The sequence below is a fragment of the Solea solea genome, chromosome 12 (genome assembly GCF_958295425.1).
Source record: "Solea solea chromosome 12, fSolSol10.1, whole genome shotgun sequence".
In the NCBI taxonomy this organism is placed as follows: domain Eukaryota; kingdom Metazoa; phylum Chordata; class Actinopteri; order Pleuronectiformes; family Soleidae; genus Solea; species Solea solea.
In genome coordinates, this window is record NC_081145.1 from 19,836,490 (window position 1) to 19,860,908 (window position 24,419).

Sequence of the window (24,419 nt, forward strand, 5' to 3'; positions counted from 1 at the left end):
TAGTTTGCATATCATCTTAATGTCCTCTGAACATCATTTCCTGTAATAATCAGAATAATTACCCCATGTACACCCAGTAAGTAGCTGAATAAAAGACTCAGCAGAGAACTGCAGGGCATGAGATTGAACAGTGTTTTTTTTGATGTGACTCATCAAATCTTCCAACTCTCCAAGTCCAAAATGCCATTTGGATCACAACCAGAGGAACTGGTAAACTGTACATAGCAATCTCAAATTCATAGCTATTACAGCTAAATATTTAATTTGCATTATCTAACATTTATGGCATCATTTTTTTTGAGTGACCAGTTTACCAGGATATGAAGTGTAGAAGTGTCTTTACTAAGGAGTTTCTTTCTCTTTAAAATATTTAGAGTTGAGCAAAGTGGCCATTTCTGGGAAAAGTTATAGGTACAGATATGTGCAAATGATAACCAAATTGTTTGCACAGTTTTGTTGAATTGGTGCAATTAAGATATTTTGTGATGATGGATAGACATTTACTACTTTATGTAGTTTGGGTATAAAGTATACATCTGTCAATGAGACAAGTGTTTATAGATCAATAAGAAAAACTAATCATAAAATGTCTTTAAGGATAATTCTAGCATATTTTATATTCCACAAATCACAGAACAGCAAGTACAACCAACTTCATTCAGAGAAGAGAAAAGAAATTAGCAGAACATTTTAAATCACATTTTAAATTCAAATGCATTGTGTAATAGTAAGTAATTTCACAGCCTCTCTCAAGCATTTATTTGTTTGTGCAAGCCAAAATCTAGAATGATGTCAAATATATGGTTCATTTACTCAAACAAAACCTTATAGGAGACCATGTTGGAGTCACAGTAGGCATGTAGCATCTGGTCCACAGGGCTGTAGTTCAGCGAATAAATGTTGGGAGACATTTTCTTGATGAAGATTCCAACGTCGAACTTCTCAACCCCTGTCACGGTGTCAAAGGAATAGAAGATCTCTTCCGTTTCTTTGTCTACGTACCGTGTAGCGTAGAGCACGCCGCAGGCCATGAAAGTGTTGGTCACACCCATCTTGTAGAGAGAGGTGCGCCAGGTTTGGCCGAGTGTCGGCTCCTCCCCGTCGTCCACCTTTGACAACACGAGGTTGCCAAAGTCCTGTGTGGTGGTGTAGATCACCCACACGCCCGACTCGTCTGTTGCCAGGTCCAGGTCGGTGAAGGGGTAGCATTCATCAATTTGGCAGAAGTTTGATTTTGAGTTAAATCTGATGAAAGAGACACAATAAAAGGATATTGGGTGAGTTATCTTTATATGTTGGAGTACATGCTGTGTTAATGTATGTTTAGTGTAAAATTCAAGTATTTTTTTCTACTTATCAATTATTGTATTCTGGTGTGATGTTTAATGCTAACCTTATGTATGCATTGTAAATAAAAGCTATTTTATACTTTATAATTAAACACTAAGTACAATATTTTACAGAACAATTGGTCAACATTTGGACATAGTTGCTCTGTTATCAGCAAAACATCAGCTCTGTCCAGCAATGATTGAACTGAAAGGCAAAAATAAGCAGTGCACCTGGTGCCTTTGGGCAGTTGTAAGCTGGTCACCGCTTTACTGGTGAGGTTGAATCGACATACAGCGTCTCTGTTGTAACAGTTGTAGTACAACGCTCCTCCATACAGAACAATATTTGGCCCCTGGATGGTGTTGGTGGTCGGGTTGGAAGAATGAATCAAGATATTTCCTGGAAAAAGAGGAAACAAGAGTTGTTTTCCAATCAGTGTCACAACTTGTGCTCTTGTTTCTGTCGTTGAAAAGATGCAGGGGTCAATTGAAAGTCTTTGCACAATGTTTTTTACACCCTTAATTTATTTACTAATTTAGGAATCAGTGATACCTAATGGTGAGACTGCAGAACATGGTGGTGCAAAGCAAAGCTATTGTATATACAACAGGCTTATTCTAAGTTTACAAAGAACAATATTTTTTTTTTATTTAAAAGTGATTGTACGCATACAAACAATTAGTTATGGCAGTATATTACATTTCTGTAACATCAAACAATGTAACCAAAGTTACACTGGAACTTTCAATCAAGGCCCTGTCAATTAAAAGACTCCACTGGACTGAAATGTCGTACATTTTCGTATTTTCTTACCTGGGACACTCACCCCAACGATGAGAGAGCTCAGGCTGGAGTAGAGACGGACGTAGTTGGAGTGTTTGTTGCCGGAGGTCAACATGACCAGCCAGTACCACTTCTCTTTCCCCACCTCCGGTTTGGGATCCCGACCCCAAGCTCCATACTTGTAGGAGCCAGGATACTCTCCTGCTGTGTTCACTCTGGGCCCAGTGATGTTCACAAACTCACCATGTGGACAGTTACCTGAATGGAATTTGTGCTTATATGATTATGTGGTATTACCTGAAGTACAATACTAGAAAGAAGAAGAAAAGCAGTTTATGTTATGTATAAAGAGAAATTCTTACACAACCTTTTTTTTGTGGTTGTTTTCACTGACGGTAAAACAAAATTAAAATCAAATCTTAACATGCTTCAGTGTTAAGATTGAAGCCTTTTTCACCTAAAAAGTGGATCATTAACAGTCTGAACAATTGTGTTCCGTCACAGAAAAGATGCTCACTATTACTTATGTGCATCACTTCGATGTGATTTTGAGACTCACCCTGTTGAGGCTGAGTGGGTTGAATAACGGGGTGAATTTCATTTTTGCACTTGTCCAGATCTCTCCGCAGGCGCTGGTTGGACTGTTGTTTCTTCACCACCTGCATAGTGTCGTACAGTTCCAGGGCCCCCATCTCAGCTTTCAAGTCCTCCAGCTGAGAGACAACAAAACAACAACAATATTTTTCTGTCCACTGAAGAAACACACACACAAAAATATGTAAATTACACTGACACACAGGCTTATTCAACCCGCTCATAACACCAACACAAACACAGGCTGACTGGAAATCAAACCACTGACCTTCTGGTTAGTGAACAGTGTGCTTTACCTCTTAACCTCTTGGTCAGAAATGTACCTGTTTAGCTGTGGCACTGGTGAGTTGTTGGTGTCCCACGGTGGTGCTGTTGAGCTTGTCAATGAGCTGATTGATATCCTTCATTTCGTTCTCGATCACTTGCAGGCTGAGAACTCCATAAATGCCTCCGTCATCCTCCTTCGTCAGCATTGACACATCCTCCAGCAGCTGAGGCAGACGTCTGTCCAAGCCCAGCAGCAGACTGTCCAGCTCCAGAGACTGCATCAAGGAAGGGAAGGCTCCATTAGCATGACTGCACACTAGTCTAGTCTGAGTCAGATTTACACCTAACAAGGGAGGACCAGTTCTCCAAATAACATGACTTATTACCTTCTCTTTGGTGATCTTGCCGTTGCATTCTGACGCATCACTCTCCACTCTGCTGAGTTTGTCATGAGGGAACAGCTTCTGAGAGTTAATCAACTCACACGAACACCGAGCTGATGAAGCTGTCTGAAAACAAGAATATTAAACACTGAATACCAAATGTGAATGCACAGTATCAACATTTCACATGGGCAATGTCAGGTACTCAAAGGATAAATGATACTTGTAATGACTGTGTTTTCTTACCTGCAGGGAAACGGTGAGCAGAGCCCACAGTGGAACAATCACATACAGCATCGTGGTGGGGCGAAAGACAGCGGCTCGACTGAGCACGGATTGAATTTGACTGCAGTCTGTGAACGATCCCACAACTTCTGCATGTGAGGGACTGTGCTTGATTTGAACGTGTGATGAGTCACAGTGCCTTGCTTCCTTCTTGCGGTTTGGATTTTAAAAACAGTATTGTGTAACCTAATGAAGGGAAAAGTACTCAATTTGAAAGAAGAACAAGTTCACGCCATTTAACATCTAAAGAAGAAGTTACTCACAATAAATTCAACAGAATTAATATTATCAAATGTATCCTTTAAAGCAGGGGTGTCTAACTCAAATGACCTATGGGCCAATGAGCATATAGTCTGGTCAAGCAGGGGCCGACATAGAGGAAAAAAAGTGGAAAAAACAACTATTTAGTAGCTGGTGGGCAATATAAGATTATTCATTATGATATTAGACAGAATTGCAGAAGTGCTTGTTTTGATATAAAATGATTCACAATAAAAACATATTTATGATGCACAAAAAAGGACAATTAAATTGAAAATTTAGCAAATAATGACGAGGATAATTGCGATTAAATACAGCTTAAATATATGTAATTTCATGTTGAGTGTAGTACATTTAATAAAGCAATGATTACATTGCTTATTACTATTATACTATTATACATTTAGTCTTATATTCTGTCTCTATTCCATCACCTTGCACAGTGGTGGGCGGGCTGCATGAAATCGATTGGAGGGCCACATGTGGCCCCCGGGCCACCAGTTTGACACATGTGCTTTAATGTATAAGTTGTGTACATCAGTTTAATCTATGGTGCAGAATAGGGGTCACCAACCTTTTTGAGACTGAGATAATGGAGGGCTACCATATTAACATTTTATGCAATTTTCCATTCAAATGATGAATATTATGCAGTATTTACAGTATGTGTGTAAATGTTCAGTGCAAAGCAAAAAGATTGATAGATAAGATAGCTTACATTAAAAAAGGATGTGCGCAAGGGGAGTGTGTACACATTTGCAATTTAAGGGGTATGAAAGTAAATAAAAACGTGTCTGATCTTTAATAGATACTATTATAGATCTTTATAGATCTTCTATATTTACTGAAACATCTAACAACCGAACTGATTTAAATTTATTTTGGTTTGCAAATCCCTGTGGTCAGTGCAACATGCTGACAGGAAAGAAACTTTTAAGAAATATGTCCCCTTGGTTTGTTAATTTAGGATTGCATGCCAAAAAGTATTGAGTAAGTGGAAGTGACTAGTGACAGAATAGTTCTCAAAAGGAAATTCCACATCTTAAGATGTTGGAAATTAATACATTGTGAAATTCTGAGGTTTGTTGTTTTTGCCTGAAGAGACAAATCATGTTTCCTTTTACATGACATTCGATGTGCCAACTTAGCTCTTTTAATGGTAACTTAAGTAAATGCAGAAATGTTGTGTCCTGAGACCATATCAGACTTTAACTATCCATGATAGACCTGCAGATGGGTTGGATGCAAAGAGGTTGTGAGCTTTTGATTCCATGTCCTGTAACAGTTGTGGAATCTGTTAACATGACAGATAAGCAACAAAAGAGATGTACCAATGCAAACTTAGACTTTATTCTTTTAACTCTAACAACAACCTTAACTCCAACACAAATTGTGTAAATTCAAAGTTGGAATTTAAAGTTGCTAAGTTGCTTTACCTATCTTTTTCTTTAACAAAAAAAATGAAAGGTAATGTAATTACGGACCAATAAATAGAAGTGCCAGATACCTATTTTTGAATGGATTACTACAATTATGATTGTTTTGGTGACTCTTGCCCCTGTGGTTGGTCAATTAAAATCAGAGTCAAAAATGTTTCATTAATCCCTTGCTTAAATATAAATCAATTATCAATCACTTGTCATTTTACAAACTACTTATTCATGCCTTAAAACTGTTGTGTGCAACTTTTAAATATGCACAAATGTCAGTCACCTGTAAACCGTTGCCAGATGACTTTGTTGATTAACTCCATCAGCTCCACACAAACACAACTCTCTCTGTATCTCTCAGTAGCAGTGTTAAGATCATGTGTTGCACAGCATCAGTCCTATACCACACACAGGAAGTGATTACTTTTATTAGGAACAGAAACACGTGGCAATAAAACAAAGAAGTGCCCATTCAAAGTTTTACTTTTGAATGTGACTGCTCAAAAAACCTGGTCGTTTGACAGTAGTTTGACAGGATAAAGGTTTTTTAGTCCCACCCGCCACTGCACTGCCATTGTATACATGCAAACGCTCCCTCAGTCAGGTCTGATAGTATTGCTTGACAGAGCCTGTTTTCAGATGGAGAACGCGGCGTGTACACGTAACACATAATGTTACGTGTACATGTTATCGTTTCTGTTCATGAAGACTAATTAGAGGCAGAATTATGACATCAACAACACTAGACATCACCAAAGGTTATGCACTGCATGCAGCTTTAAGGACGAAAACTCAAGTATTTCAGTTTTATATTGCAATTTGTCGCACCCCCTAATTATGTGCACCAGTGTTCAGCCTCACTTGTAATAACCCAGAGATGATCACTAAATTACTAATATTACTATCAAATCCTGCCGTATTATTTATATCCAGTAACTTACAAAATCAGTTGTTAAGCTTTGTAAAAGAGGAACTGACTCTGGGGAGATCCGAAAGGGGAAATAACCATTGCACAAAAAGGGCTGAGGGTTAATGGTTGGGAAACTTTTTTTGTGAAACAATTTTTATATCCACATTCAGGATTTTGAGGCAGTGTCAGCAAAAGGTGTGTAGTTGTGATTGCATGTAAGAGAAAGAAGAAGATCGCCGGTCTTTACAGAACAAACAGCTTCTGTTCTGTCCATCTTGTCATCATTTCTCCAGCTCTAAACATGATGCTGCTGCTGCTGCTGTCCCTCGTGCTGCTGTCACTCACCGTGAGTTATCAATACATCGAGTTTGTCCTTTTGTCTTTGTTGTTTTTGTTTGGCTGTTTTTGTTGTTGCATTTATTTATATCATATTATATTAATATTCTTCTTTTTTATTATGTCGAGTGCAGGATGATGGCCAGGCTCTGCAGGTGTGGGGTAATAGAGAAAATGGCTCATGCCTGTGTGAGGTAAACCCCAACCTGTGGGTGTTCCCTGCTGCCAAGTATGAGGTTGCACTGCAGACTGTTCTAACATGTGAAGGATCTTTGGACAAGCTGCAAGAGCAGGTAAAAGATCTGACCGTCATTTTACTCTGCTGTGCTGTCATTAGATCATTTTCACAAGATTCCGCCTTCAGTATAGAACTGAGTGTAACGTTACATTTCTATTCCTCTTAACATGGTTTCCTTGCAGGTCAATTTGTCCCTTCAGCGTCTCCCTCAGGTCAAGGCTCTGATTCACAATGTGAGTGGTCAGCTGGAACCTTTCCAGTACCTGCACTACCAGGGCCTGTACTCAGACTTGTCTCTGCGTCTGCTGGGACAGGAGCTCAGCCAGCTGGAGACAGACGTCAGTGCCATCCACAGCCAGCTGAACAGCGCCGAAACACAAAAACTCTCTAAAGAGGTACTGCAAAGAAGAAGACATAGCATACAGCAAAGAAGAATGCTGAATTATGTTGATTAGCAGGGAAAACACATGCACAAGAGAACATGCAGAACAATAACTGACTACTACATACTGTCTGGTTTGTGTGTGTTAGGTGAGTAAACTGAGTGTCAAGGTGCGAAGGATGACAACGACAGACACAGTTAACATGAAATCTGTGAAAGAGAAACTGCGCAACCTGAAGAACACCGCCGAGTCCTGCAAGTCCATCCCCAAAGATTTCAGCGGTAAGTGTGAGTGTGTGTTGGTGCGATTGTGTTATATGCAGCAAATGTCGATTGCCTCGGTCCTAGAGCTGAGAGAGGCAAATCTCAAAGACAAACTTTTCTTTGAGATTTATAGCTCCCTGTGCCACTAATTGTACTGTAACTTCAAAATCACACTGCATGTTTTCTGTGGCTTTTAGAACGCTACAATCCTGTGAATATAGGGAGTGACAACTGGAGAGTTCTGCTATCTTAGGCAAAGTCTCAACACCACAAACTCAACTGAACCGGAATTTTTTATTTTTTACAAATGGTTTGACTTGTTTATGAAAGCAGAAGAGAGTTTGTGATTTCAGATAAGAGAAGTATTACATTCTTCTTTTCATTACTGCTCAAAAGAGTGTCAGTGTATTATCACTAAAGCAACTTCAGTTTCAATTTCAGTTTTAAGAGTCTATCTAGACATTTATGTACTTACTTACTTATTTCAGACATTTCTCATCTCTGTCTGTTTCCAGGCCAAGGTAGTTACTGCTACAAGGGTCTGCTCTCCAATGTCAGCAGTCCTGTCATGACCAAGATAAGTCCCTATGGTAAGTCCTACATCTCGGGCTCATGGGGCAAACAGGCCCAGAGGGACAGCGAGGAGTACACGACCAGCTATTGGGTCCAACCTCTGGTCAGCACCCACATCTGGGGAAATACTCTCCGCACCTACAAAGACTACGACGACTTCATGGCCTCTGCCAACCACAAAGATTTTACCTTTGCTCCATCGCACACCCATGCCAACTCTATTGAGGGTCCCAGTGGTGTCCTATACGGTGAAGGCTTCTACTACAACTGCTACCGTTCTCCGGATGTGTGCCGCTACGATCTGAAAACCAGTCATGTCAAACGGGTAAGACTTCCAGGCACCGAAGTGGGTTTCAACAATAAGTTCCCTTACTGTTACTATGAGTGCCGTGCCAACAGTGATATAGACATAGGAGTAGACGAGAAAGGACTATGGGCCATCTATGCCACTGTTGGTAACCATGGTAATCTAGTGGTGAGCGGGCTAGAGTGGGACAGTGAAAGCGAAACACTCAATGTCACACAGACGTGGGAGACGAGACTATTCAAGAAGGCGGCGAGCAATGCTTTCATGGTGTGTGGTGTGCTGTATGCCACTCGGTATGTGGACTTATACCGTGAGGAGGTTTTCTATGCCTTTGACACAGCAACAGGCAAAGAGGATAACTCACTAGCACTGCCACTGGAGAAGGTCGCTAAAGGAATGGCCAGTCTGAGTTACAACCCCACCAACAGGCAGCTCTACATGTACAACGATGGGTATCTGCTGGCATATGATGCCCAATTCTGATCTGAGGCCGCTGTGCTGTGCCGCGTGGCTGTGTCCCCCTGTTAGCCACGTTTCTATGACACACGGAAATTGCTAAGCAGAAAACAATCAAGAAAGTAAACAACAGTAACATGGATTAACCAATGTTACCAATGTCTACTGGAAAAAAGCTTAATCATGCATTGTGCATAGCTTACACATAATGTTACAGATGTTTCCAATGTATAATGATAATATGTAATGATATGAAAAATAAAATCAACTTTGCACTTGAAATGGTTCTTTATTTTCCCACATTTTAAAATTTGCGTAATGGTGGGTGGTAAATGGGATGCTGAAATCCATTCAAAGGGGATTTAAAGTGTATAGCAACATGAACGCACATTATAAACAATATACACAACTATATATTTAAGCAAAGTGATGACTTTACCAGTTCAACATCAACCACCATGTTCTTAATTGTACAGTAATATATGAACAGAAATCATGTGATTACATGATTATTATAATAATGATGATATTATTATAATAATAATAACTTTAACAACAACAACTTTACTACTATTAATTGATCACTTACTACCTTTGTACACACAGCCCGTCAACAAACTGTTAAGCAAGGTTTGTCATAAGATACACTTTACACACACAGTGCATCATCATTTGTGGATTAACTTTAAACGTTAAAGTGAAACATTCCAATTTCCTCCACCAGAGGGAGTAACAACGGATCATAAAGTCCACTCTATTTGGCTTCATTTTTTATGATAGAGTAAACGTACCACAATTCTGTCCTAGAAGAGTTTGTAGCTGTTGTTCCCACACTGAAACAGGTGTTCAGACTATGCTGAAGTGTGTACAGGAGTAGCCTACACTTACTGTAAGAAGGCAGGAAAGCAGCTTGCAGTATTACTGGTGCACAGCAGGGGGCGGTGCGTTCTCACACTGAAGTCTGGGGGGGGGGGGGCCAGATGTTTCTGCTGCTGTGGCCTGGTTTCCAGTTCCTGGCTGGCTGCCTCCCAGACACACCCAAAGCCCCGCTCACATAATGACAGACCTGCCGCCCTGCAGATTTACAGAAGCCAAACGGCAGTCAGTGAGCTGCCGTTTGGCCAAAACTTAATGGCCTGCTCTTTACAGAATGTGGTCATGCTAAATTTTATGTTTCTCTACAGGCTGGGGAGGATCTACATGTTCTGTAATGATATATTGGGATCCTGTAACATTTTGGTAACCTTTAGAAGTACTTTCATCTTCAAAATATTCTCTTCCATCATGTTGAAACTGTACTGTAACATTGTTATACAAGAACAAGGCAGAACATAAGGAGAAGGGTCCTAAACTGTGACATGATACAGTAATCCACCTTTTCTTATGTAATCAAAATAATCTCTGCTGTGGGCATTTTCCTGTATCTACGACCCAGGTGTCATTTTGTCCTGAGCAGCTAACTTGAGTGGTCATGTGACGTTACAAGCAGGGATTAGTTGCACACCTCTTACGTCAGGTGCAACTCTTGACTCGCATATGTATGACAGCTAAATCCCAGTGTGTGTGCATGTGTGCGTGTGTGTGTGTCCACATCAATGCTCCACTATGTAATCTGCAAAACTTTTCTCTTTTTTTCAGATGAACTTAGTGACTTCATGTGCAGCTTGTCTAGTACATCCTACATCAACAAACAGGGTGTGAACCAGAGGTCTTTTAGCTAATACTGGTATATATATATATTTATATAGTAAACTATATAGTCTAGACTAGAATGTCAAATAAGGTAATACGTAATTACTGGCTTTATCCAGTTGTCACATTTATATTACTGCCCTAGAGCCAGATCTGATAAAACCATACCATCTACTGCAGAGTCATTTTCCCAGTAGTGAATTCATTTTCTTTACAGTTAAAGGTGAGATGTTAGCTGGAGGGTGTGTGTTTTTTTTTATTGTGGAAAGAAGGCTTTTAATTCAAGGCCAGACACCGCTTCCACCAAAATAATTTAAAGTGATTCTTCACCACACTTCACACTCTCACATCTTTGTAGTTTGTCCTTTTATATGAGCAGGTTTTGCTTGGATGAGGAAACTTCAATGGGGAATTCGAGAAAAAGTTAGAAATTAGGCTCTTACCAGTTCAGACATCACTCTGTTAAAATGCATGTTCACTAAGTGATATGGATGAGGCCATAGTGACCTTTTTAAGTACATCCTCATGGTTATTGCCAGGAAGTCCATCCCTTTTAGTGTGTGTCAGTGCAGGATCATACCATGATGACACCCTGACAGCTTACGTTTAAACATCATCACTCCATCAATATGTAATGCTCACTTTAAAGAGTCCATCTAATACACACAGCCATTATCACTCACTGCCGGTATCAGGTTCAAAATGAATATCACTAATGACTGACATCACCTGACCTGCATCAGCCCATGTTTCTCAAAGCTGCACCAGAGTGGGTTTCACAGGAGACATCTGGACAAATGGACTTTTCAAACTGTCTGTGCAACTTGTTTGGTTCAAAGCAGCAAATCTCAAGAAACACAGGCCAGTATTTTCATAACATTGTTCAGTGAAGTCAGTGTAATTTTTTATTTTTTTTTTAAATGTAGTATTTCACATTATTATTATTATTATTATAAGAAATGTTCACAGATTCATCCTGTGGGCCGGATTGGATCGTCCAGTTCTGGCCTGCGAGCCGTATGTTTGACACTCCTGCATTATACAGTTGTGGCCATATTATGGATTTGTCCTTTTGTCAAATATGAAATAGTCCACAGCTACAGGCTGAAGAAAATCACAGCTACTGCACACATGTGTTTCACATTAGTCATAACAGTCAACCTAAGGCATCGTTAAAACATGGCACATTAGTTATAATGGCCTACAACAGTGCTTTCAGACCATGGTTGGAGTGCACACACACATATATATATATATATATATATATATATATATATATATGATGTGTAGATACATTATGGGCTTCATAATACTAAATGCCTCACACACACAATGTCCCAGTCTTACCACATTCAGCGGGTCGATTCCACGCTACAGTATGGTACACTTCATATGTTTCTGGAGCTTTACACCCTCCATCGTCCCTCCTCCTCCTCCTCCTCCTCCTCCATCAGCATTAGTGCCCCGGCTCTGCCTGTATTCTCTAATCTGCACATTCAGTCAGCAGCACTGACACAACTGATGATTACAGAAAACACTTAATACCCTCACTGTTACTTAGTCGTCAGCCAAAACACAATTGTCCCTAACAGTGAAAGTTTTAACTATACAAAACATTGTATTATTATTAAAAACATGCAAACAGTGCAGCCGGAGAAACATAGAAATGTACAGGACAACAAGTCTATGCGGGGTTAATAGGATTATAGAAGTGCTATAATCAGATGTTTATCATGGGTATGTGTGTGTGTGTGTGTCCTTGGTATTCCTTATGTTGTGGGGACCGAAATCTGTTTCCACAGTCACATTATAGGGACAAATTTCAAATCCCCATAACATAAATGATTGCATTTTAAGGTGAAGACATGTTTTAGGCTTAGTTAGGGTCATGCCATTTATTCCCTGTGTGTGTGTGTGTGTGTCAGACCTTGGCAGGTGCTACGACTGTCACTCTCGTTTAAATATTAACAAATGTATTTATGTTTTCATGCCAGTTAACATGGAGTCCAGTTATACTAGCATTACATACAACATCCATACGCCAGTATGTAGAACCAATACTGTATCTTAGCGCCTAGAAAACATTTCCAAGGACACGCTATAGGGTCCTTTGAAATTCAGTTAATCCTTATATATTATAGACTATTCTGTGGTGTGAGTGCACCATTAATGTTGCAGACATTGTGGCATTACTTGAATTAATTCTATCTTTCAGTAAAGCCAACTGAAAGAAAGGCAGCGACCAATTATCTGCCCCAATTGATGAATAACTAATAGAAAAATAACAGAAAATAAAGAATAAACTCTGACACTCACTGACTGTTACAGTGCTCATAGACCTCCTGAAGGATTGTGTTATCATGGTTTCCTTGTCTATGTTACATGCACAATCTTCAGCTGCACTCACTGTAATGTGCAGTGAAGCTTAATTCCAAATACAAATATTTCTCTTCTCTTCCTGTGGGGTTTTACACTGTGCCTCAGTCAAATGGCTGTTCGCCCAATACAACCTCCAAGATTTATTTGCTTACCTGTGTGGAAGAAATCTCACAGCAGCATCTGCACTGGAGCCAAAGATATGATCCAAATATTTCCATTCACTTTTGTTTTACTTGTCAAGTGCCATTTCATTATTATTATTATTATTATTATTATTATTATTATTATTTACGACATCCTTAGAAGGTGTAAAGTACTTATGTCACTAGTGATTATAATGCTACTCACAACTGTTTTTTAGTCAAAACTTATTCCAAACTTGTGCAAATAATCTGAAATTAATGTTCAATTTGCAATTTGTCTGACCATATCATTTTCTATAGCTATGGGCAATAAAAATGGACGAACATTGTGAAATAAAGATGAAATCTTATTTGCACCTGTCATTTTAAGTAAGGTACTTTAGACTCCTAAGCCTACGGAGTTCTCAGTCTTTGCTCTTCCTTCTTCAACAACTTTCCGTAGATCCTGACAACACTGTGGCTCAGTGTGAGCATAAAGACAGTCTCACTAACCTATAACCTTAAGGTCATCAGTCCAGCGCATAAGAAATCCAAATAAGTTGAAGTTGACAAAGCATCATGGTTGACACAGAAATCATTTCTGCAACAGACATGGAAAAGAGGTATGAAAGGAGGGACAGAGAGCTGGTGCAGACGTTAGGCTCTCGCAGGAGGTTGGCAGCACTGTCCTCCTCTCTAATTTTAGAGAGTGAGGGAGTAATTACACACCAATTTTACCTCCACCTCCTCCCTTGACTCCCCACTGTGACTCGCCCTAGCCTCCTTCTCTTTCCACCCTTCACCTCAAACCATCCCTTCTCACCTACGACTCCCACCGTCCTCCGTGTTTTATAAGCAAGCATTTATTTCCACTCATGGTCACTAATTTGATGAAGCACATACAGTAGCCATTCCTGATATAAATGGAAGTACTAAGTAGCTTATTTAAATCATCAGTGGCTCCCCCTCCCACTTTGATTTTGGAAATCAGTTAAAAAGCATAGTGGGTGAGTCCATTACCTCCCCAATAATAACCTGCTGAGCCACAAGCCACCGCTTTTACCAGGCAACTCACTGTCTGCCATTAAATCACATCGTTCTCCTTTCACCCTTTAAAAGCTTCTACATCAGGAAAGCACAGACACTTCACTGACATGCCATTTATTCCCAGTCACACTTCAAATACTCACAATGCTGTGCAAAATTGCCAAACTGGTTCTCTCCACGGTGATTTGTTAATGTCTGCTGAAATGAAAGCAAGTACTGTAACACCCTGCAGGATTTCTGTTCTTGAGACTGTGTTAAAAAGAAATATCACGCAATTAAAATTAAAAGAGGCTGATGGAGCAACAATGAAAGGATTCAATATGATAAAGAGATGACATTTATTGTGGACAGAGCATAGTATTAAGCATTTAATCCCTGGCAGGAGGTAGAACATCACGGGAGGAGACTTGTCCCTGGAGCCTAGCCGCAGCTGGTGATGACAGAGTGGAGCATGAAGTTAGGAGGCCTGCACAGAAAGTACAGAAATAATATAAGTACAGCCAGTATATTGGAGTCAATATCGTCATCAAGAAATCCGCTGAAAATGATGTTCCCTCAGAATTTTCCTTTAGATGTGTGCCATTGCTACTGTACACAAAGAAAACAAAGAAAGACATGTGGACACACTTAGATCCTCTGAGACCTTGGTGCTGGTGGTGCTGTTTAAGCAGAGCCACAAAGGTGTGGGCCTCAGTGAGCGGGGAACCCACTTGGAGAAAGGGGTGTGGGAGTGGAGCTGCAATGGGAGGAACCGGTCGTGTTGCTAAACGAGGCTTTCTAATGACAAGGCATCTCAGAGACTGAAGATATAAATACTTGAAAAGGTCTGTTCCGAGCAAAATCTGGAAACAATCCACAATGCTGGCTTAAAATGACAGGGTGGATTGAAAGGGTGGGTGGGGGTGTGTATATTTGTGTGAAAGTTAATTCATACACTGGGCGCATAGCTTTACTTTGTAACTTGTTCTTTCCTCCACAATATGCTACTGTGGCACAGATGTTTCTCATGTTGAACACACATTGAACACACACACACACACCGTCCTCCGCTGTGTAATTGTGATGGATTTATATTTAAAATGTGTTGTCTTACATGTGTCGAAATGAGTTACTGTCGTCACAGGCTTTTGCTCATAATTCAAAATGGTGTTTTGCAGATGTTTGCCTTCTGGTGACACCACACCGAAGAGCCTCAGCAGGGAAAGGATTAAATAACAAGAATCACATTTAGACAGTTGTTGGTTTAACCAAACTAAATATTTTCATATTTGCTACATTTTATTTTTGTCCATGTTTGTTGTTGCTTTTACTGGACTCACACATTGAAACTCTTGCCAGTGACACAGACATCATCCACGTAGGTTGCTGTGGATGGTGTGATCAGTGTTAAACGGTGACACACATGGACGACGTAGTCGGACATAAACATTTGTGTCATTTTCATGCTGTAGTGGCACTTTGTGTCCAGACGCTGATGTTTCTGTGCGTCCTGTTGATTTAATGTCTGCTAGTGATGACAACGACTCCTCCCATGGTGATAGCATTCTCACCTGTGGTGGACATTTCTGACCAACGCTACATGTATGGCTTTTTTCCCCTACAGTAAAAGGCACAAATGCGAAACCAGTAAAACCAAAAAAGTCAAATAAAAGGAGCAAATCTCACCATCACAACATTGATGCAGACTGTGTCCTGTGATGGCATGTAGATGCAGCTCTTTTATAGCATGCGGATGTGGGCTACATCTTGCAATTATGCTGCACTGTTGGTTTTCTTCTGGCCTGGACAAAATGAAGGCTAGTCTGAAGTGGCCCACATGAAAAATAGCAGATGTGGCCTTACTATACTAGAACAAATGTGGCCATGTTTTGGCAGAAATGAGGTGCTCTTGGCACTGTGTATTTTCTCTGGTTCACTCTTGGCTGACATGCGGCCATGCTGTGGCCAGCATGTGGCCCAGATCTGGCAGACAGGAAAGGACTGCCCAAGTGCCGTCATTTTCCTGCTATATGTGACACCAGACTTTAGAGTCAGGTTTGAATCAAAATAGTTTTTTAATTAGAAAACTAGTTAAATATAATCAAATTCATCTACCTGTTTTGTAGGTAATTTCAGTGGCAGTTTTGCAACCTATGCTGCTTTTAGTGAGTAGTGTTTTTTTTAGTGATGAGAGTAGAGTGGGCTGGAGTCGACATGCTTGACCGTAGCACTTCACAGACACAGCGCGCTTATGCATCATAGAACCAAGGTGAATTGGAAGCAAGTGACACTTTTGGGTGTTTTCAACAGCCTAGCCCTGAATCTACAGCTAGTTTAGAGGACAATGTGTCCACAGAAAAAACAAAACAAACAAATGCTGCTACAACAGCCTGATTGTAACATGCCTAGCACTGTTAATTGAATGTTGTAGGGTACTTTCATACTGAGCTTGTTGTTCTGAAACGGGGGCGTTTCTCCCCTCGATTGGTTCTAATGGGCTAACAGCAATCGCACCACGTCGTTCCAGCACATATCAACCTTGCTGAGACCGCCCAGAGAGGGTGGTCTCAGTTCTTTTGCAGTGTGTACACAATTTATGAGTATCCAGCTGCATTTACCCACGAACCAGTACGTGCAGTTCGGCTGCAACTGTGGCACTGCCAGAGACAACTTTGGTAAACAGAGTTGGAGCTACGCTTTCCAAGGAGTCTAGGTTTATAAATGGGCTATATAACCAAGAAACTTACCTCATCTTTGGAATATAAACTGTCCATTGAATAGATCATTATATGCCTCCAGAACACGTCCTCTAATACGGAATGAATGTTGTTTAGTAAATCATTGAACTACAGTGTGACCCAACAAAGGTCATATACTGTATACTGTATACTGTATACCTTCAAACCTTTCTAAGAGAGGAACACACTGACCAGACAAAACTGTGTACATGAAGATTTAGAGAAGGTATGTGATGATGTAAACAGGAAACAGACTGTATTTTCAGCTGCTGTTTTCTTAGTTGCAGAAAATACTACAAACAAGGAAAAGTAGCACGAGCAAAAGTAATGCATATTACAGCTAAAGTGCTTCAGTGAGAATGACTCCATTGTGTGTCTGCAGGGCGTGTACATGGCTCCTGACTTGAAGCTAAGCTGTTACAGTGAGTGGCAGTGCAGCCGGATCAGCCTCACTATTTTATTTAGAACAGGACAGGGCAGAACAAACAGGCTTTTACCCTTCACAAAATATAATCCCCGCGCTCCCATAGCTGACAGGACAGCAAGCTTTGTTGCTCTATTACGTCACACAGAAGACAGTGATTGGGCACAAATGTGCATATGGCACAATCTATTTGGACATCCTGAATGCACCAGAAAATGCTGAATTTAATGGGGGATTACACCGGGATGTTTTTCTAATATACTTTTAGTACTTTTAGTTTTTAGTTGACACTAGTAAGAATTTCTGGAAAAGCTCCAAAATGATCTGTGGAATTCCCCAAGGATCAATTTTAGGGCCACTTCTTTTTAACCTTTATATGCTACACCTCAGTGATGTCATCAGGTGACAGGAGAAAATAGATTAATTTGTGAAAGGAACGATCTTACAGTCTTTGCATTGACAGTCATACAAACAAGGCTTTTTTTTTTATTTAAATCGGATGACTGTGGTATTAATACACACAATGAATCTGATTGTATGTTATTATACAGTGTAGAACTGTAAATTAGAATTCAGAGGCTGGCTGTCACCTCTATTGAAAATAGTCAAAGTACTGTTGACTACATATTTACCGTAGCCAAATTTAACTAGAGGGTCAGTCGTCCGATTGGCTGAAGCATTTGGGGAGTGGACCAGCTCAAAACTCCTTAATCTCATCTCATAATCTCAAACAGAGTAGCTCCTTTGAGCTGATTTTGGTCCCTAGAGATAAACTCTACACTGCTTGTGTTGTTCTGTTTCCGGCCTCCTTGCATCACATCAACATACATAGACATTATCCGCTGACAGCAACACACACACACAATCACATTTGCACTTTATATATATGGAATCTGAATGAGACAAGTTCTTTTTATGACGGCGTTTCCCACGGAACTCTTTCTCTGATGAGAACCTTCATCAGCCAGTAGTTCCACAACAGAGGACCACATATGCATTACTCATTCATAGACTTAAATAATGTCTCATGAAGAACAAAGTCTTGAGTCTACATGGGCTCTGTGAGGAGAGTGTGTCGTGTACTCCACCACTCCATCACCATGATTTCAGATTATATTTTGACATTTTGTATTGAAGGTTGTTGAAAAATAGGAGCTTAGAATTTCTGGAAATATTCAAAAGAAATTGATCCCACACATCATCCCTTTATTATTTCTTACACTACTGAGAGTGTTTTCCTTCCTTTCATTTTTTTTGGAGCAGTACAGCTTCCACGAAGCGGGATAGGATTACATGACGTTACAGATAGACAGGCGTCTCACATGACAGTCTGACGGTAGCGTCTGAAATCAGCTGATCCTTTGTTAATGGTTCAATTAAAAGTATCGCGTTGACTGAAGTAGTGGAATATGACATTAAGCGATGGATACGGTAATGAGTGAGTAGTGTGTTATTATTGGTGGAGCTGGTTTCAACAAACAGTAATGTACAGCACACAGTATATTTCTAGAGTTTATCAGCACTAGTACTGGGTGTGGGTGTACAGTAGTGCAGCCGAGAGTGAGTGGCTGAGAAAAGCTTGTGTGTGTCCACAGCAACAACAACCCTCCTAAATTTTGTGTTTGGCTATATCCACAAGACTTCACTGACATTATGGTCAGAAACCTCCTAACAAGGCTCCAAGCTAGTGTAGAGTTGGTGTGAGGTATAGGGCCCCGGTCCTGTTTGTCTGAAGCTCTTAAAGTCCCTTGGCTTTGCCCCCTAGAGTTTATAAATGTATTATTTAAACCTATTTTAGTTCAATATTGTAACCTTGTAAAAATTGGTGTTTCCGTTGGCCTCTTGTGAGACATTATATCTTTGAGTGCACAGGAGAGACATCCCCCAAAAATGTAACCATACCAGTGTGGTTAAATCTGGCAATGAGGGAGTAGACCGGAGATGTGGAGGAAAACCTGGGAAAGACTGAGTCACAGAAGAAGCAAAGTTTTTTTATACAGTTACACATGATTCATAAATTTGTTTTCAGCTATTTCAGTTTATTGAAATAAACGATATGAAACATTCAAGGAACTTACTTATTATCTGAAATGTGACAATTGTGCAAAATGAGTGAAAACCACTGGTTTCAGCTTGAACAACGTGGTGTTTCATCGTCTGTGTCAAATATTCTCAAAGTAAGAGGAGTGAAGAGTGCAACTTGCACAAGTAAACATGAACGGACGCAGACAGTGCACACACACACACACAGCTGCAGAGAGGATTTCTGCCTGAGCCCTTCTCATCTGATTAAACCTACCTTTTAAAACCAGGATCCAGTTTCCAAGTGTGATAAGTCAATTTCAGATTTATTATCACTGGTAGCAGCACAAGGAGGGCGGACCCAAACTGACACTTCATCATGATAAGTTGACCACTGTGTATGTTTAAGTCTCGTCTTTAGCCCAGAATCACCTGGACCACCTATTTCACCGCTGAAATGTCCTAGAATTTCATTACCATCAAACTTGATTTCCATGTTTATGTAACCCATGCAGAGGAACATCATCCTGGTTCATCCTGGTACCACTCTGCATAAGACATGTCTGTTCTGTGTCTGCTCTTTCACCCGATTTCACTAGATTTAAAGAACACAAACTACAAAACCACTCAAATTATCAACTAGATGTACTATTCATCTTGAACCGTTGAATGGGCCAATCATTATTTAGCATGGTGAATATGATGCTATGGGAAAATTGATCATTAGGTAATAAGGCATTGATTGTGTCACCAAGCTTCTGTAGATTACTACAAAATACAACAGTGGACTAAGGTGCTCATGACGTGGGAGTGTAGTCATAAAGGTCCTCGTCAGTATATGAGACATTTAATGAGTGCATTGATTTATGGCGAGGAACCTCTCCAGCACTGACACTCCTTTATTTTTCTTACTCAAACTCAGATCTATGGGGAGACTATATGGACTATATGTCTAAGCCTGAGGATTATAACCCACAATGATCACCTCCTTATACATGCACACACAACATGGTCAACATGCCCTGTGCAAGTCCCTCATCATGATTCTGGACCTGGCTGTTGATCAGTGATTGAATCTGTTCTGTGCCTTGAATATGAGTTACTCAGCGGCACAGCAGCGGTACAGTACTGTAGAAACAAAATTACATCATGTGCCATTTTAATTTTCCGAGGTAAAGTGACATGGTTTGGCACACACCATTGCATGTGCGTGAAATTGTTGATAATTTCAGAAATGAGAAATCCCAACCTTTTCATTGACAAATGAAAGCCACCCACTTGTACACACATACACACACCACAGGTCTGTGCATCTATTCTTCTGAAGACCCCACATTGAATTCCATTTATTTGGACGGCCTAAACAAAAACTTAAAAAAACTCTAACCATAACCTAACCACAATTAAAATCTTGGCCCTGAACTTAACCACATCCTCAGAAAAGCTCATTGTTTATGCCAGAAATGGTCCTGAAGACGTAATAAATACAAACACAAACACACACACACATACACCCTACAATCCCTGTGTCCCAGATTCATTGTTACATCTCTTTTCCACGTCCTCTTTCTCTCCTCTCTCTGTCTACAGGGCTGCCAGTGACTCCAGAGGCCACACTATTTCACTGAATAGCCTGTGTCTAATTCCTCTCTCACTCTGACCAATAAGACTTCACCTCATTTACATATTCTGGCCCCTGCTAAGACTAAAAATAAATTCGGATGGTACAGGATTATGATGCAAATGTGGTGTTTACTGTGGATTTAGAACATCCAGGAAGGTGTTTTTCACTCACACAATTCACAAATCTCTCTGCCTTAGGTTCTTGTTGTTGCTGGGTTAGGGTTCCTCTTTTATTTTGTAGTATATTTTCTTGTGTATTCTGCCCAGTGTACTTCCTGTTTTATTTTGTAGAACTGCTTTGCCGTGTGACTCACAGCTGTTCCAAATTGTTTTCACCTGTGTCATTTTCTAATCCTCCCTTAGTGTTTCCCTTAGTGTTTAGTGTTAGTTTTCAAGTGTTTGACTCTTTGCTCTAAATTCTTGGATTGTTTTTCTTGAACTCAACCGACTTTCCATGCACCAAATCTTTTTTTTACCTGATAAAGACAGGAATCGACCGGAGCCATCTTCTGTGTTTGGGCCTTCAACTCCATCAAACTTTACAGGTATGTGCAATTGGAGCACTTTCTATTTACTGTGTATTTGGTAATGTATTATTTGGCCTTGTGATGGACTGTGAACCATGCCTGTTGCACAATGTCTGCTCCAACTTCACTGACTTGTAACATGAATTTATTTGTTGTGGTTTTAGTTTGGTTTGACTGCCGGTGTTTTTGGATTTTTTTCTTTGTTACAGTTTCTTCCGTATTATATCTTGTCAGTCTAGACAAGTGAAGGTTTTATCTTGAATTTCTTTGAGCATGTGACAGATTCACAAATATGAAGTATTGCAGGGTTTTTCCCTGACTGTGAAACTGTCACTGCATTTATTGTTCTCCGACACATGATTTAAATCCAAACAGCTTCTGCATACAACAACTGTATATTTGCTCGATGAGTGCACGAAACAGCCTGTAAATGAGTGAACATCTGTGGATCCTTACATTAGAAGAGTCGGCTCACCAACGACTCGACATCTCACATCTGAACTCATTAAGTGACACAATGTCTACAGATAAATAAGAGCCGTTATAGGTCGGTGACTGACAACATGTTATTACTTGGATTTACTGCAGTGTGAGTTGTTGTAAGTACATTTCTTTTATTATTAAATCATCAATCATCTTTCCAGGAGCATGAAGCCTAAAGCTCCACTGATGAAATGTTAATGCACAGCGTTGTGATTTATTTTTACCTTCACAAGAAGGCGGGAGGAGAGGGAACACTAACAGAGGACAGAGCAGAACAAGGACAGGCACTCACAAATACAAACAAACAAAGCCCAGCCTCCAGTCAGGAAGTGAATCAGGACTCAGGATTCCACAATCCAAACATCCAGGTCTTCCTGAAAGTCAAAAAAAAAAAAAAGGATTTCATTCAGGGAAAGAACTCAATTGCATTCTAGGTTAAAAAAACAAACAAACTTAAAAAAACTTGCTGAACAAAATTGATAACCACTTTCTGGACGTGGTTACCTTAAGGCACAGTCGGTACCTTTACAGGACATTAGAAAATTAGACTTATAATACGTGTAAATATGTTACTCTGACTGAACGTGCACTAACTTTAATTGCTCAAAAGAGAACAAAAGAATTTACTAAAACTTTTTTTTTACTATTTTTTAAGTAAATGGATCAGAATCATACTCAACATGCTCGTGAAACTAGTGATACAAACAAGCTGGCACATTTCAGTCAAACCATGTACACACCAGCGCTTTAAAGGGACATGGACAGTAGTTCAACTGAACTGCGTCGTCGATTTAAGATTGTTTGGAAATGAATTGTGTGACACGTGGTTTGGTTTTGACACTAAAGGGATTTGGTTAGTGGTAAGAGAAGTTTATGGTGTTTTTCTAAATAATATCCTCTACAGTGTGCACTCCATTTAAAAACACACAGTTAGGACACCAGATGTCTCATATCTCATACCACCGTAAAATCATTAAATCATGAAAGTGTCTCAGCATTCAAACATATCGTTTGGTCCTGATCTGTGGTCTCCTCTGCTGTTTGCCAGGTGTACTGTTCACTTTGTTGGACGCCAACACAACCCACTGTTCCTGTTGCTAAGAGTTTTGGGCCAAAATATGTTCCATACAAGACAATACTGGAATGCAATGTGGTTTTTGGAATGCTATTTTTGTTCATCAGGGTTGACTGCAAAAAGATTTTAAAGATACTTGTGTTTGTGAAAAGTTGTCACTGTAACTACCCATTTGAAAATGTGCAGAAACTCACCCAAACAAGGGGGGAAATCAGCTGCCACTAGCACCAAAATGACTCTCATGTGACGGCAGAGAAGCTGTTTCAGCCATGACTGAGGATTATTACTTCCAACAGAGGGAGATGTTTTAGATCTGTTTGACTGAGAGCAGTGTAACTGAAAAAAAGTGAAGGCTGGTTCTTAATGACTGGTTATGGCCCAGGGAAGAGTTAGATTGTGGTGATGACACTGATAAGGATTCAGATGTTTGCCTTGGCTGATGTTTGCACTCTGCTTGCTTTCTCTAGTCCTGATAAGAGAGTGGTTTCTGTAAATTCGCCCTAATGATTCATTAACATAAAACCCCACAGTACACACAGTAGTCGAGAAATGCCCGCTCTCTCCGGGGAGGCGGTCGCTATGGTAGAGGGCGTGGCGTCGTAGCTAGGCAGTGACGTCAGCGGGAGCTGTTCAAGGCTCTTGGTGCTGAAGAAAAGCGTCTCCTCTCCGCCTCGCGCAGTCAGACAGCCGCTCGCTCGGTTGGTCCACAGCCGTCAGCTGCTCCCGCCGCCGCTGGATTTCCCGCGTTAGCGCTCAGAACAGGAGGCTACAGACGGAGGAAAAAAACTACCTGCACCGCGTCTACATTTTACCTGAAACCCACGCGGGAGAGAGGTCCTACAAGTAAGTCGTTGTCTCCCATCTCTCTCTCTCTCTCCCTCTCTCTCTCTCCGTGTAACGCATTGGGAAACAGTGCGGATGGATCTCCGTCTTCATTGAGATGGAAACGCGAATTACGCGAAAGTGGTCCTTCCCGGTGAGACTTAGGACTATGTAACAGTACAGCGTCGGTATTGCTCTGTCCGTGTGTGTGTGTGTGTTCATTGAAGCAATTCTTCCAGCCGCGCCTAAATCTTGCCCTGTGTCTGCTCTAGTACAACATTTGACTCATATTTGCATGATCCAATGGTCAGAGAATCTCTCTCTCTCTCTCTCTCTCTCTCTCTCTCTCTCTCTCTCTCTCTCCTCTCTCTCTCTCTCTCTCTCTCTCTCTCTCTCTCTCTCTCTCTCTCTCTCCCTCTCTCTCTCTCTCTCTCTCTCTCTCTCCTGAGAAACAAGCTATTGCAACTAAAGATAAATATAGAGAGTAGTATCATTCATTATTTATTTTCTTTGCATTGTTATATTCTGATATTATTATTATTATAATAATAATAATAATAATAATAATAATAATAATAATAATATAATATCTGTGTTTTTCTTTTGACTGTTTGTGATCAGCATAACTCCAAAAGTAAGAGAAGGATTTGGATGAATGGAAATGCAAGGAAGAAGTTATTAGATT

General features: G+C 40.3%; 4 protein-coding genes across 4 annotated transcripts in view; 3 read left to right on the forward strand and 1 right to left on the reverse strand.

Moving 5' to 3' along the window:
• Positions 1-591: 591 nt before the first annotated feature.
• LOC131469884 (olfactomedin-4-like) lies at positions 592-3,755 on the reverse strand. Its single transcript, XM_058645295.1, has 7 exons — positions 3,606-3,755; positions 3,363-3,485; positions 3,033-3,251; positions 2,675-2,828; positions 2,146-2,373; positions 1,563-1,731; positions 592-1,245 (listed from the first exon to the last, which is right to left on the reverse strand). Exons 1-7 carry the CDS (start codon positions 3,654-3,656, stop codon positions 810-812), a joined length of 1,380 nt encoding a protein of 459 aa, XP_058501278.1. The 5' UTR covers positions 3,657-3,755; the 3' UTR covers positions 592-809.
• A 466-nt stretch (positions 3,756-4,221) lies between these two features.
• Positions 4,222-24,419, forward strand: part of LOC131469481 (troponin I, fast skeletal muscle-like) — a 145,771-nt gene continuing 125,573 nt past the window's right edge. Inside the window, exon 1 of the mRNA XM_058644431.1 lies at positions 4,222-4,233. The gene's annotated coding sequence lies outside the window, so the exon portion shown is untranslated. The remainder of the gene's footprint in view (positions 4,234-24,419) is intronic.
• On the forward strand, positions 6,395-9,083 carry LOC131469476 (olfactomedin-like). Its single transcript, XM_058644425.1, has 5 exons — positions 6,395-6,591; positions 6,716-6,874; positions 7,002-7,214; positions 7,351-7,483; positions 7,981-9,083. The coding sequence occupies exons 1-5, from the start codon at positions 6,547-6,549 to the stop codon at positions 8,826-8,828; spliced, it is 1,398 nt and encodes a 465-aa protein (XP_058500408.1). The 5' UTR covers positions 6,395-6,546; the 3' UTR covers positions 8,829-9,083.
• smpd3 (sphingomyelin phosphodiesterase 3) overlaps positions 23,549-24,419 on the forward strand; it is a 51,167-nt gene continuing 50,296 nt past the window's right edge. Inside the window, exon 1 of the mRNA XM_058644424.1 lies at positions 23,549-23,755. The gene's annotated coding sequence lies outside the window, so the exon portion shown is untranslated. The remainder of the gene's footprint in view (positions 23,756-24,419) is intronic.